At 48.7% G+C, this 12292-nt stretch overlaps 1 protein-coding gene across 2 annotated transcripts in view; it reads right to left on the bottom strand.

The window, feature by feature from the left end:
- SMC4 (structural maintenance of chromosomes 4) overlaps positions 1 to 12292 on the bottom strand; it is a 512503-nt gene that overhangs the window by 122220 nt on the left and 377991 nt on the right. For both annotated transcript variants that reach the window (XM_086944206.1, XM_086944207.1), the window contains exon 17: positions 4504 to 4630. In XM_086944206.1, the coding sequence (XP_086800332.1) occupies positions 4504 to 4630 (127 nt within the window). The remainder of the gene's footprint in view (positions 1 to 4503; positions 4631 to 12292) is intronic.

The raw sequence follows: 12292 nt of genomic DNA on the forward strand, positions 1-12292 counted from the left end.
AAGGCTTCTTTTTCCAAGTATTGTCTTTGTTTTAACCACAGTTTCTCTCCAGCCTCATCTTTCTGGCGGAGGTGGGTGGGTTCGCTAGTGAATCCAGAAAGATCAAGCTGCAAAACTACACCGACAGGTAAGAAACTATTCGTTTTGCAGCGTGAATCTTTCTGGATTCGCTATGCTGTGCATAGACTTTGTAGTGGTTTCTCATGTTAGTGGCGGCTGGGTGGAAGATGAGCGTTGGTTATTGACTATGTGTTGAAGCACCCTTTGTCAGACTTGTGCTTCCTTGTTCATCTGTATATCCACACAGTAGTGCTTCGCGAACGTGTGCACTGAAGCCCATGTTGCCGCCAGGCATATATCCTGAATTGCTGTGTTAGCTCGGAAAGCTATTGTAGCTCCTTTTTTCCTGGTAGAGTGGGCACGTGTCCCCTCTGCTAGTTCCTGCCCTGCCAGCTTGTGGCAGAACTGTATTGTTTGGGCGATCCATCGCGCAATTGTTCCCTTAGTTACTGGATTCCCCATGAAACTGTTAGCGAAGGACACAAAGAACTGCTTTGTTTTCCTGTGTTCTCAATGTAGTGCATGACTGCCATCTGGCATCCAGAGTGTGCAGTGCACTCTCAGCTCGTGTTGCTGGGTTTTGGAAGAAACTCTGTATTTGTATAGTCTGGTTCAAGTGGAACCATGACACCACCTTTGGCATGAAGTGTGGGTCCGTTCTTATCACCACCCTATCGCTGTGTATCTGTATGTAGGGTTCTTGTAGCGTTGGTGCCTGCAGTTCGCTCGCTCACTCTGCGCAGTGAAGTGATTGCTACCAGGAAAGCTGTTTTCATGGTCAGCATTTCTAGGGAGGCCTTGTGAATTGGTTCGAAAGGCTCCTTCATGAGTTCCGTTAGGACTAGGTTAAGGTTCAATGCCGGTGGTGGCACCCTCCTTGGCGGTGCGATCCTTTTTGCTCCCTCCAGGAATCTCTTAACGACCTGTGATGTGAAGAAACTCTTGCCAGTTTCTCCTCTCGTGTAAGCGACTATCGCTGCCTAGAGAACCCTCAGAGAGGATGAGCTCAGATTTTTGTCGAGCAGGTGCATGAGGTACTTTAGCACTGTCTATTCCCTTTTCATCTTATTGTGTAGCTTTTCCCTCCTGCACCACAGTGTAAATCTCTTCCATTTCGCTACGTAGCACTTTCGTGTGCTGGGTCTTCGTGCCTCCCGAAGTACCATTAGGGTGCTTTCTGGCAGTTTCAAATGCGCAAACTATGTCCTCAGGAGCCACGCTGCCAGGCTCAGGCTCTCTGGCTCTGGGTGCAGCACCTCTCCGTTTTGCATGGAGAGTAGGCCTTTCCTCCTCCCGAATCTGGGGGGTGCACTCAGTGTCATCTCCATGATCTGCGAGTAGCATGTCTGCCTGGCCCACTGCGGTGCGACCAGTATCAGGGTCATGTAGCTCGCTCTGCACTTGCAGAGTACCTTGTGTATCAGCGGTATGGGGGGGGGCAAGCGTAAGCAAATGTCCTGGACCAGTCTATCCATAGGGCATTCCCCAGGGAGCCTGGATGCGAAGTTTTGGCATTTTGCATTCTGGCGTGTCGCAAATAGGTCTACCGACTGTGTCCCACACTTGTTGAAGAGCCTACTTGTCTCTTGTGCATTGTGGGATGCCGATGTCTGTCTGCTGAGCCAGTCAGCTTCTACATGGTCCTTTCCTGGAAGATGTATGGCTAGCAGGTCTATTTGAGTGGTATGGCCCATCTCCAAGCCCGAAATTCTGAGCCAGGCTTGTCTTCTTTCCGTGATGCCCATCATCATGAGCCTGCTGGAGGTGTCTGATCCGTCCAGGTCAGTCTTGAGGCAAGAATTGGCTACATTCTTCCCCTCGTTGACAAGGTTTTCAGCTCCCTGCTTGAATTCCTGTGGCTTGTCCTTAATTAACTGGCCCAGTTCTTCCAGGATGTGGTATTGGTGCCTGTTGAGCAGTGCAATGGAATTCGCCATGCGCCAGTGCATTGCGGCATTCCATTCAATTCTTCTCCCCACCAGGTCCATCCTCTTACTTTCTTTGTCTGGAGGTGGCCTCAGAAGTGGGAGGCACATTGGCCCTCTTTCTAGCCGTGGCTGCGATGATTGAGTCTGCTGAGACCGATCCCTGAATGTAGGGTGGGTCTTTGGAGGAATGTTTATACTTTTTCTCCGTCCTGGGAGTGACGGCTTTGCATGTGGCTGGCTCTTTGAAAGCCTCTTTTCCCTGTGCCATGACACAGTCGAGCATGGGCAGGAACTGGCTTCTTGTTTGTGTAGGGAGCAGTGTCTTTAGAAGGAAGTCTGCTTTTCTTCTTCGAGTTTCACCTTGAAAACTGCAGCTGCATTCCTGATTACTGTGTTGTAGACTCCAATGTCATCCAGCGGCGAGGGCCTCGAGTAATGCGTGTCGACGGCTTCCTCTGAACTCTGTCGACGTCCTGCCAATCTATTTCCTAAGTCTCCGAGGATGCGGACCCGAGGAGTGTCCTGCGGTCGTCGTCTCAAATCCTCATCGTAGTAGGTGGCCTCCTCCTCTTCTTGGTCTTGACCAACGACTGTCCTTTGACGTCGTAGTCCTCCTCCTGTTTCCTCGACCACCTGTAGCCTAGGTTTCGTCGGGATTGTGTATTCCTTCATCCTGGCGTCGAAATCTTTTTTCCGCTGCAGGATGTTTTCCATTTCGGCCTCGAGCCGTCTTTTCTTTTTCTCCATTTCGGCCGCGTGATCTGCATCTAATGGATCAGCCGATCTTTTCGGCACCGAGCCGACTTTAGTCGTTGAGGGTTTCGGGGCTGAGCTGGCTTTCGGGTCCTTTGTTGTCGCTGGAGCGCCCTTCGGGTGCTTTTCCCTCGGCGTGGAACGCTCTTTTTCGGGGGCGCTTTTCAACGACTTTTACTGTTCTCCAGCTCTCGCGCCTGGGAATCCTTCTCAGAGGATCCGCTGTGCCTTGGTGTAGTCGCGGACACCGAAGTTTTCGGCGCCTTCAATGTTTTGCCCTCAATTTTTCGAGACTCTAGGTCTCTCGGTGCCTTAGGGGCCTTAGAGTCTCCTACCTTCTTTAGAGTCTTCGTAATATCGGTCTCTACGACCGTGTAGCCGTCGTTTTCGGTGGCAGCGTTGTCCTAGTCTGATTGTTGCTCTCGTGGTCCACCGGTAGGCAAAGGTTGCAGACCGGGTGCTGGTCCTTTTGCGCGTACTTGTGGTGGCAGTTACGCTAGAATTTGAAGGGAGTGTTGTCCATCTCATGTGTTCAGGGGCCCCCCTGATCTTGCATTCTCCGATGGACGTCGAAGTTCTTGAAGTTCTCGAAGGTCTTCTACTCCTTTGTCGTCCTCTACTATGGTGTACCCTCTAGTAGTCTTCTCAATCTCTTTTCTTGCAAAAGGTGCGTATTTTTCTTCTTTCTCCAAAAATGTCTGGAGCCCTTTCGGGAACGATCCAGACCCAACCGCAGAAAAAAGAATCTGAAGATGGCGCCCAGGAGTGGGAGCTTCCGCAGGAAGCGTGCCGGCGTCACCGGAAATACACCAAAGGTGGGACGTCGACGCTCACCTGGGCTATGAAAAAAAAAAAAAAAAAAAAGAAAGAATGAAAAGACTACGAATCCGGACCCAACCACAAGACCGCGGAATAATGCACAGCATAGTGAATCCAGAAAGATTCACTCTGCAAAAACTTCGCTGCGTCTCTCCCATCGGCGACTGCACGGGAGAGAACTATCTTGAAACAACCTCTAAAACCCAGAGTCTGAGTGGCTCACCTGTGCAGGTAAGTCTACCTGGCGATCCTGACCCTGTGTCCAGCGCTGTCTGACCTCTCCTGTCTTCCACGACGGTGCCTATAGTGTGAATCCAGATCTGGTCTTAATGTACAAAGTATACATTTTATAAAATTGGTCTGGATTTCCTCGAGTCGTGTGTACATTATTGATCACTGTGGTGCAATAAATGTCTTACATCCTCTGCTCGCCCACACTACCACTAAAAGAGCACTTTGGGTTTTACATAGAGCCCTGTACATTTTTGGGGAACCCCTGGTCTCTGTGCACTGTATTACCACCTAGTGATCTCATATAGAGTCCGCTTCCTACAAGGACTACTAGATGGCGGAATAATACACAACACGTGGGTTCAAAAGATTCAAGCGGCAAAGAACATTTCCACTGACATCAGGAAGATGGGTGGGCAATGCTTTCAGCTAAATGAGAAGCAGTCCACATTTTTAAATTACAAAAATAAAAATATTTTGCTTTCATATCTATAATTTACCTCATGAATACAATAGAATACTACAGAATGTTAGAGAAGGAGTAAAGAATGTATTTGCTCTTGCATTGTTTTGCAATATAAAGAAATCGGCAGAAAAAGGAGGACTTACTTGCATTACAATAGGATTCAATGTGACCAATGTATAAACACCAATTGTGAAAAATTTAACAGTAAAATGAAATCAAAAATTCCCATCAGTAATATTAGAATACCTTTTTTAAATTCATCAAGTGATTTTTCCATTTGTTTCTGCTTATTTTTATCAGGGGCAGCTGCAATTACACTGGCCTCCAGTTCTTTTACCTGAAGCTTTAAATGTATTTCTTGCTCTGACAAGCTCTAGAATAATAAGAAAATGATGAACATTCAGCTCAGGTTTCAGTTCTTGGAAATTTTGCAGAAGTTAACACAACTTATGTCCATCTTTAGGACAAGCATGCATGAAAAAGTTACAAAAAATATACATAATTGCATAAAATTGGTTCTCCATTAGTTACAAAATATAAACAAGTTAAATACCTTCGGAAATGTCTTTTCTGGTAGAGACTATTAAACTGCATATTCCTACTCAACTTGTGAATATCCCAAAGCTTCTGACCAGATCCGTAAACATTTGTAGCAATTCCCTCTCGTATTGGTAGGAGGATTCGAGCAGTTCAGTGTCAGATCCATCCTTCCGTGGATATAGCTTCCGGGCTTTACAAACATGCCATGTCTGGGGGCTGATGCCACCTTTTCTGTACGTGCCAATGGATGTGCAGCTCATAGAAATGAACATGTGACAGCGTTATGCAGATCTTGGCTTGTTTAGTGCCTTTTCTAGGAAGTATATAAAATAGCTGTGCTGTATAACATTCAATTCACTTGTCGACACCCCCTTCCCCCAAACTGGTGTGCTTGGGTGGGATTTGAACAAGTCATTTGGAAGGAAGGGATGGAGATATGCTAGTTTCCTCCTCTATTTTCTCTTCTCACTTATGTTTCTTGCTGCTGCCAGTGTGTAGGTAGTGAGAACTGCCTACCTCTGTACATCTTAGGGGTTGGTTGGCCTTAAAACGAAATGGTTACTTACCAGTAGGAGTAGTTTTGCAGCTTGTGGAGTTTTCTGGATTCACATGCTGTGCAATATTCCACCATCTAGTGGTTGGATCCCGGAATTGTCAGTTTCCTTTTTTTTTTCTTCTGTGGGGTGTCATTTGGGGTTAGGTCCATCTCTTGTGTGATATCAGACGGAGCCCCGGAAGTTCCTGGGTGTGGTAGCCACCTTCAGATTCTCCCCCACCCCCTTTTTGCTTCCTTGGTAAAACAGGGTATGTCTTAAATGTTCTTGTCTTAAGTTCCTCGTTTTCTTTTATTTTTTTTCTCCTACCTATTTGCATTCCTCCTCTGGGGGGAGGGGATTGGGTAGCATGCGAATCAAGAAAATTCTTCAAGCTGAAAAACTACTCCTACTGGTAAGCAACTACTTTGTTTTTGCAGCATGAATCCTTTTCTGGATTCACATAGGGTGCATTCGATTATGTAGCAGTTTCCCCCTCCTTGCGATGGTTGTGGTAAGATGAGGAAGACTTTGCAAACAGGTGTAGAAGTACCTTTTGCATCACCTGGGTTTCCTTGGTCATCTGTATATCCACGCAGTAATGCTTGGTGAAGGTGTGTGGAGACGCCCATGTCGCTGCTGAACATAGTGTCCATTAGCACATTAGCCATGAAGACTAGGGTTTTCCCCTTTTTCTTTGCTAAGTGGGCTTTGGCCAGGATTTGAGCTTTTACTGCTTTAGAGCAGCATACCTGAATTGTTTCTACAATCCAGCATGCAATTGTACCCTTGTCACAAGTGTTTCTTTGCTGGACTTGGCGTGAGAGACTAACAATTGATTCACCTTAGGGAATGGTCTTCTCTCCCGTAGATAGTGTAGTAAAGCCCTTCTTACATCCAGGGTTTGAAGGCTTCTTTAGAGTGGTGTTTGTGGGTTTTTGAAGAAAATTGCTAGCTGAAAGCTTCGATTCATGTGGCATTTGCTTACTGACTTAGGTAGGAATTGAGGGTTGGTCAGTAGGATAACCTTGTCCTTGTGATATTGCATGTATGGTTCCTCAATAGTTAATGCCTGTAGCTCACCTACTCTCAGTAGAGATGTTATAGCTATTAAGGCAGTCCTTATTGTGATGTAGCTGAGTTCTACTTTGTGCATGGGTTCGAACGGTTCATTAGCTGTGTTAGAACTGTGTTTAAGCTCCACATCAGAGCTGGAGCCTTCCTTTGGGTGCTCTCCAGGAATCTTTTGGTAACTGGTGATGTGAAAACACATGAATCTCAAATGGTATAGGCTACAATCGCTTCCAGGTGCTGCTTGAGTAGTTGATCATGCTGTTTAGTAAGTGCGTCAGACAAATAAACACTGTTTCCTGTGTGGATATTGAATTTAGGGTATTCTCATATGATGTACACTTTCCACTTTGCTGCATAGCATTGTTTAGTTTGTTTTCTTGCTTCCTCTAGTTTCTCCAGTGTTATTTGCGACAAGTTTAATGCAAATGCTACTTACCAGTATGCATCTGTTCTTGGCATGTAGGGCTTCTGACATTCATATCTGTGCATAGATCGCCGCCTAGTGTTGGGTCCGGATGATTGCACATTGTTGTCCTGGAAGAGTCTTCGAAGTATCACGAGATAGGTGGCTCCTCCCCTGGACTACAGTGCTCATGGGCATCGACTCCATCCCCAGATTGTTTTTAGCCATTGTGGCCAAGTTGGAGTGAAACTCAGTGAATGATGACCATGCTATGAGTATATATGTGAATACTGCAGCTGCTACAGGCGCCGGGGTGGAGGGCGGGCGATATGAATGTCAGCAGCCCTACATGCCAAGAACAGATGCATACTGGTAAGTAGCATTTGCAGTTCGAGGCATGTGGGCTGCTGAATTCATATCTGTGCATAGAATACATAGCAGTCCCTCCATTAGCGGCGGCCGCCCGTGCCAGCTGCAGCAGTTTGGTAAAGTGTCTTGAGAACAGCCTGCCCTACAGCTGCCTGCTGTTTGGAGTGCACGTCTACACAGTAATGCTTAGTAAATGTGTGTGTGGTAGACCATGTGGCTGCTCTACATATGTCCTCTAAGGGAATGTTTCCAAGGAAAGTCAGAGGCCCCCAACTTTCTGGTGGAGTGGGCTCTTGGTGGAATGGTAAGAGTGCGTTTTGCCTTTGCATAGCAGATTTGAATACATTTCACGATCCACCTAGCAATACCAGCCTTGGAAATAGGGTACCTTTGTGATGTGGCGCAAAGGCGACAAAAAGCTGCTTAGTCTTTCTAAAATCCTTCTAATTTAAAACATTTCTAGAGCGCAGCGTACACCTTGCGGTTTCTTGGCGCTAGGGGGTTCAGCAACTGAGGGGAAAAAGACCAGAAGAAAAAGATACGAGGAGATTTTAAGAGAGTTTAAGTGGGAAAGGCTTGGCTGAAGAGGAACGTTTTCAGGTCTCTACGAAAGGGGAGATACTGGGTGGCAGAGCGGAGGTGGTCAGGGAGTGACTTCCAGAATGTTGGAGCCAGGGTGGAGAAGTTGGACCCGCCCCACTTTTTACGTGTGAAGCGAGGGATCTGAAGAAGGGACTTGGAGGAAGACCGAAGTTCTCTTGCAGGTACATAAGGATTGATTAATGAAGAGATGAAAGCGGGGGCAGTGCCCTGGCGGGCCTGAAAGACCATGCAGCCAATCTTAAAAAGGGAACGTTCTTTTACGGGGAGCCAGTGAAGCTCCCTGAGAAGGGGGGTGGAATGGTGATAACGAGGGAGGCCGTACACCAGCCGGGCCACCTGGTTTTGGATAGTCTGGAGTCTACGCAGGCTGTACGCGGGGATGCCATGGTAGAGAGCGTTTGCGTAGTCCAGTCGCGATATCACCAGTGCGGCCATGATAATCTGGAGTGCCTGGGGGGAAAAGAAGCGGGAGACAGTGCGGATAGTGCGGAGAGTGAGGAAGCAGGAGGAGACCACGGAACTAATTTGTGAATGGAGAGTGAGCTGGTTGTTTATTTTGACACCCAGTGTTTTGACCGTGGTAGAGGGGGACGGTGCGGGACCAAGAGAAGGGGGCCAGAAGAGAGTTCCAGGGGCTGGATGGACCACCAGTGAGAACCAGCTCGGTTTTCTCCGGGTTCAGCTTAAGGTGGTTGTGGTTCATCCAGTCCCTGATGAATGTCATAGTTGACTGGAAATTAGAGACAGCGAGAGGAGAAGAGGACAGATCAAAGATGAGCTGGAGGTCGTCCGCGTAATTATAAACAGTGACCTCCAGCTGCTGGAGTGCGAAGATGAGAGGAAAGATATAAAGATTGAAAAGTAAGGGGGAGAGAGAAGATCCCTGGGGAACACCGCAGGTGACAGGGAGAGGAGTGGCCGTGAAGTCGCCTAGCCGGACCGCCTGAGTGCGGTCCCTCAGAAAGGAGGAGAGCCAGACCAGAGCTGATCCCCCGATGCCGGCCGCCTTGACACGGGTAAGCAAGATGGTATGGTCCACCGTGTCAAAGGCGGCGGAGAGATCAAGGAGGACCAGTGCCTGATGTTTGTTCTCATCCATGCCCTTTCTGAGTCCTATGCCTTGGTCCTATCAATGTAATACATTAGGGTCCGTTTAACGTCAAGGGTGTGGAGCATCCGCTCCGCCAGTGACTCAGGGTTTTGAAAGAACACCGGCAACTCAATGGTTTGGTTGATGTGGAACTGAGACACAACCTTGGGTAGAAATTTAGGGTTAGTGCGGAGCACTACCCTGTTTGAATGAACTTGGAAGAAAGGCTCTTGGATTGTGAGGGCTTGCAGTTCACTAACCCTCCGTAGCGATGTAATTGCTACAAGGAAAGCCACTTTCCATGTCAAGAACTGAATCTCGCAGGAATGTAGTGGCTCAAAGGGAGGACCCATCAGTCTTGTAAGAACCACATTGAGGTTCCATTCAGGAGCTGGTGGAGTCCGTGGCGGAATGACTCACGAGGCCTTCCAGAAATGCTTTGACGGCAGGTACCTTGAAAAGTGAAAGGTGCTGTCTATTTTGGAGGTATGCGGCCATCGCAGACAGGTGAATGCGAATGGAAGTATAGGCCAGATTACACTTGTATAGATGGAACAGGTAACAGATGATGTTCTGAATAGAAGCATCTAGCGGATCAATGTCGTGGTTTGCACAATAGATGACAAACCGCTTCCATTTCGCCGCATAGCAGGCTCTAGTAGTGGGCTTCCTAGCCTCCCGAATGATGTCCATGCAATTGGGAGGAAGGTTGAGGTAGCCAAACTCTAGGACTTCAGGAGCCAGATCGCCAGGTTGAGCTGTTGCGGATCCGGGTGCTGAATGTCGCCATGGCTCTGCGTCAGAAGGCTGGGTGTGAGACGTAGCCTTTGATGCAGTACCACGGACAGTTCCAGAAACGTGGTGTACCATGGTTGGCGAGCCCAAGCTGGAGCAACTAGGATGAGAGTCATCGAGTGCTGCCTGAGTTTGCGTGCCACCAGCGGAATCAGAGGTGCTGGGGGAAAAGCGTACGCAAATTTGCCTGACCAGTTCATCCATATCGCATTGCCCTGCGACTGTGGGTGTGAGAACCTGGCGGCGAAGCTTTGGCATTTTGCGTTCTCCCTTGTGGCGAACAGGTCTATCTCCGGATGACCCCACCTTTGGAAGTACGGTTGGAGTACAGATGGATGCATCTCCCACTCGTGCATTTGGTGGCTGTGCCTGCTGAGCAGGTCCACCATCTGATTGTCCTTGCCTGGGAGATACTCTGCCATGAGGAAAATGTTCCTCTGAATTGCCCACTTCCACATGCTCTGAGCCAGATGAGACAGCTGCGGAGAGTGTGTGCCTCCCTGCTTCTGAATGTAGTACATGGCCGTCATGTTGTCCGTCCGGATCAACACGACCTTGTTGCACAGATGTACTTTGAATGCCTTTAAGGCCATGAAGATCGCCATCAGTTCCAGAACATTGATGTGCATCTTTCTTTGCTGTTGCGTCCATAGTCCCTGCACCGTGTATTGGAGTACATGCGATCCCCATCCCTGGAGAGAAGCGTCCGTTGTCAGGATAATCTGTGGCACAGGCTCTTGAAACGGTCGGCCCTTGCAAAGGTTTCGTGGATTCCACCAATGCAGAGAGTTGTATGCCCGACCGCTCACCAACACTAGGTCTTTCAACTGGTTGTGAGCCTGCGTCCACTGACGTGCTAAGCACTCCTGAAGCGGACGCATATGTAGTCTCGTGTGCGGAACAATGGAGATGCAGGAGGCCATCATGCCTATCAACTGCATGAACACTCTTGCTGGAAGCGAGTGTTGAGGTCTGAATTTTTGGATCAGCGATTGAATGCTGTTGATCCTCACTGAATTCGGCTGTGCTGTAGCCGCCTGAGTGTTTATGGTCGCACCCAGATACTGCCGTATGTGAGCGGGCTGGAGATGGGACTTTGGGTAATTCAGTGAGAACCCCAGATCGTGCAGAAGGTGAATGGTTTGGGACACGTGGTCGGCACACTGCTGGGCCGACTTCGCTTTAATAAGCCAGTCGTCCAGATAGGGGTAGACGTGAATGTTTTGACGTCTGAGATGGGCCGCCACCGTTGCTAGGCACTTTGTGAAAACCCTGGGTGCCGTGGTGACCCCAAAAGGCAAAACCTTGAACTGGTAGTGTTGGTTTTGTATGGTGAACCTGAGGTATTTTCGGTTTGAAGGATGCAGTGGAATGTGGAAGTACGCATCCTTCAGATCCAGAGTTGCCAGGTAGTCCCCCTGTTGAAGCAGTGGAAGAACCTGCTGCAGCGTGAGCATGTGGAAATGCTCCGAGAGGATATAAAAATTGAGTGGCCTGAGGTCTAGAATGGGCCTGAGGGATCCGTCCTTCTTTGGAATCAGAAAGTACAGGGAGTAAACTCCCGCACCTCTTTCCTGCAAGGGCACGAGCTCTATTGCCCCTTTTTGCAGCATGACGTTGACTTCTTGCTACAATAAGTGCAAGTGCTCGCCGGACATAGGACGGTTTTTTGGGGGTATGTTGGGTGGAGTGGATGTGAGCTCCAGACAATAACCGTATTGGACAAGTTTTCTGACCCACCTGTCCGTGGTGATGGGCTTCCACATGGGCAGGAACTGCTGGAGTCTCCCCCCGACCGGTGTTGTGTGGTCGGGGGGTAGTGACAAGGCGTCACTGTTTGTTGGCGGTGGAGGACCTGGAGCTGTTGTTCCCACGTCCTCTGCCTTTGACGTTGTTGCCACGGTATCCACCCCGACATTTGTTGGTATAAGAAGTTTGGGTGTTGCTTTTGTAGAATTGCGTTGACTGTGAAAGTTGACCCCTTGAGGTGCCTCTAGTATTGGAGATACAAAAGGACCCACCCCGAAACTGCTGGGATTGCAAGGCACCCATAGACTTCGCAGTGTCGGTGTCCTTTTTCATCTTCTCGAGGGTGGTATCAACCTCGGGGCCGAACAGGTGGTCTGGGTTGACCGTCTGGTTTAAGATGGTGGTTTGAATGTCCGGCTTGAACCCAGATATCCTTAGCCATGCATGTCTACGAAGCAGAACGCTAGTGTTAATTGCTCGCGAGGCGGTGTCAGCCACGTCCAGAGCGCACTTAATGGAAGCATTGGTGATAAGCTTACCCTCCTGTATTAACATCTCTGCCGCCTCCTTATATTGATCGGGTAAGTGCTGTAAAAGGGTCTCTAGAGTATCATAGTGTGCCCTGTCATAACGCGCTAGAGCGCCTGTGTGTTGGATATGCGTCATATGTTGGCTGCCTGCGCCGCCACCCTCTTCCCAGAAGCCTCAAAGACTTTTGATTCCTTGTCTGGGGGAGGAGCATCACCCGTAGTCTGTGAGTTGGCTCGCTTGCGTGCATTGGAGACAACCAGGGAATCCAGAGGCAACTGTCCCTTGATATAAGTAGGATCGGTGGGCGCTGCCTTGTACTTTTTGTCGATTCGTGGGTTGATGACTCTC

Source organism: Lissotriton vulgaris, chromosome 11 (assembly GCF_964263255.1).
Source record: "Lissotriton vulgaris chromosome 11, aLisVul1.2, whole genome shotgun sequence".
NCBI classification, from domain to species: Eukaryota; Metazoa; Chordata; class Amphibia; order Caudata; family Salamandridae; genus Lissotriton; species Lissotriton vulgaris.